General features: G+C 63.7%; 1 protein-coding gene across 1 annotated transcript in view; it reads left to right on the top strand.

The window, feature by feature from the left end:
• Window positions 1-849, top strand: part of LOC104132035 (seizure 6-like protein) — a 66,765-nt gene that overhangs the window by 47,789 nt on the left and 18,127 nt on the right. Inside the window, 1 exon segment of the mRNA XM_035900735.1 lies at window positions 254-387. Within this exon segment, the coding sequence (XP_035756628.1) occupies window positions 254-387 (134 nt within the window).

Raw genomic sequence — 849 nt, 5'->3', positions numbered from 1 at the left:
CGCCGGGTAAGCGGCGCTGCCTGCGCGGGGCTGGGGGGCACGGGGATGGGCTTACGGCAGCTGATGGGGAACGGCTCTGCGTGCGGCACCAGCAGCACCGCCTGGGTTGGTGGGGCTGCCCAAAACCTTCTGTGCTTCAGCGGGGTTGGCCCTGGAGCAGGGACCTGGGTGCTGGGATTTGGGGCAGCGGGAGCACCCGGGCACGGGGGGGAGCTGTTCCCCTGGGGCAATTGCTGATGCACGTCCCCCCCAGTCCTCTGTAGCATGAGCTTCCATGACCCCGAGGGCTACATCGACTCCACGGACTACCCCCCGCTGCCCCGGCACAGCTACCTGGAGTGCACCTACAACGTCACCGTCTACACAGGCTACGGCGTCGAGCTCCAGGTGAGAAGCACGTCGGTGGGGGGATCGCCATGGCCCAGCCCCCCGTGAAGGGTGCAGAGCACCCCTGGCCTTGGGCACGGCCACCCCGGGCACCCCCACATGCTGAGAAAACCCTTTCCCAGGGAAAAAATGAGATTTTTCTTAGGCCGTGTAATAAATGAACTGTATGGGGGAACTGGTACATCCTGAACATCAGCAATGATCAAAGCGTTAAAACGCCGTGCAATTAATTTAACAACAAGACCCTGGCAGGCAATTTGCAAAAAAAAGCACTCAGCCTTCGTGGGAAGGGGCACAGCAGCAGCGCTGCCTCCGGCGCGGCCACCAGCCCTCCGCCCTCGCTGCCCTGCCTGCTGGGAGGCGTGCGGGCAGCCCCGGGGCCTCCCCCCTCCAGCTAGGGCTTGCTTTGGAGGGGTTTTGCCAAACCGCTCCTACACGGAAGCAGGGCCACGTCCCTGACAA

This window comes from Egretta garzetta, unplaced genomic scaffold (genome assembly GCF_000687185.1).
Source record: "Egretta garzetta isolate BGI_Z169 unplaced genomic scaffold, ASM68718v1 scaffold558, whole genome shotgun sequence".
Classification (NCBI taxonomy): domain Eukaryota; kingdom Metazoa; phylum Chordata; class Aves; order Pelecaniformes; family Ardeidae; genus Egretta; species Egretta garzetta.
The sequence above is the reverse complement of the archived record's forward strand: the minus strand, read 5'-3'. Positions and strand labels throughout refer to the sequence as shown.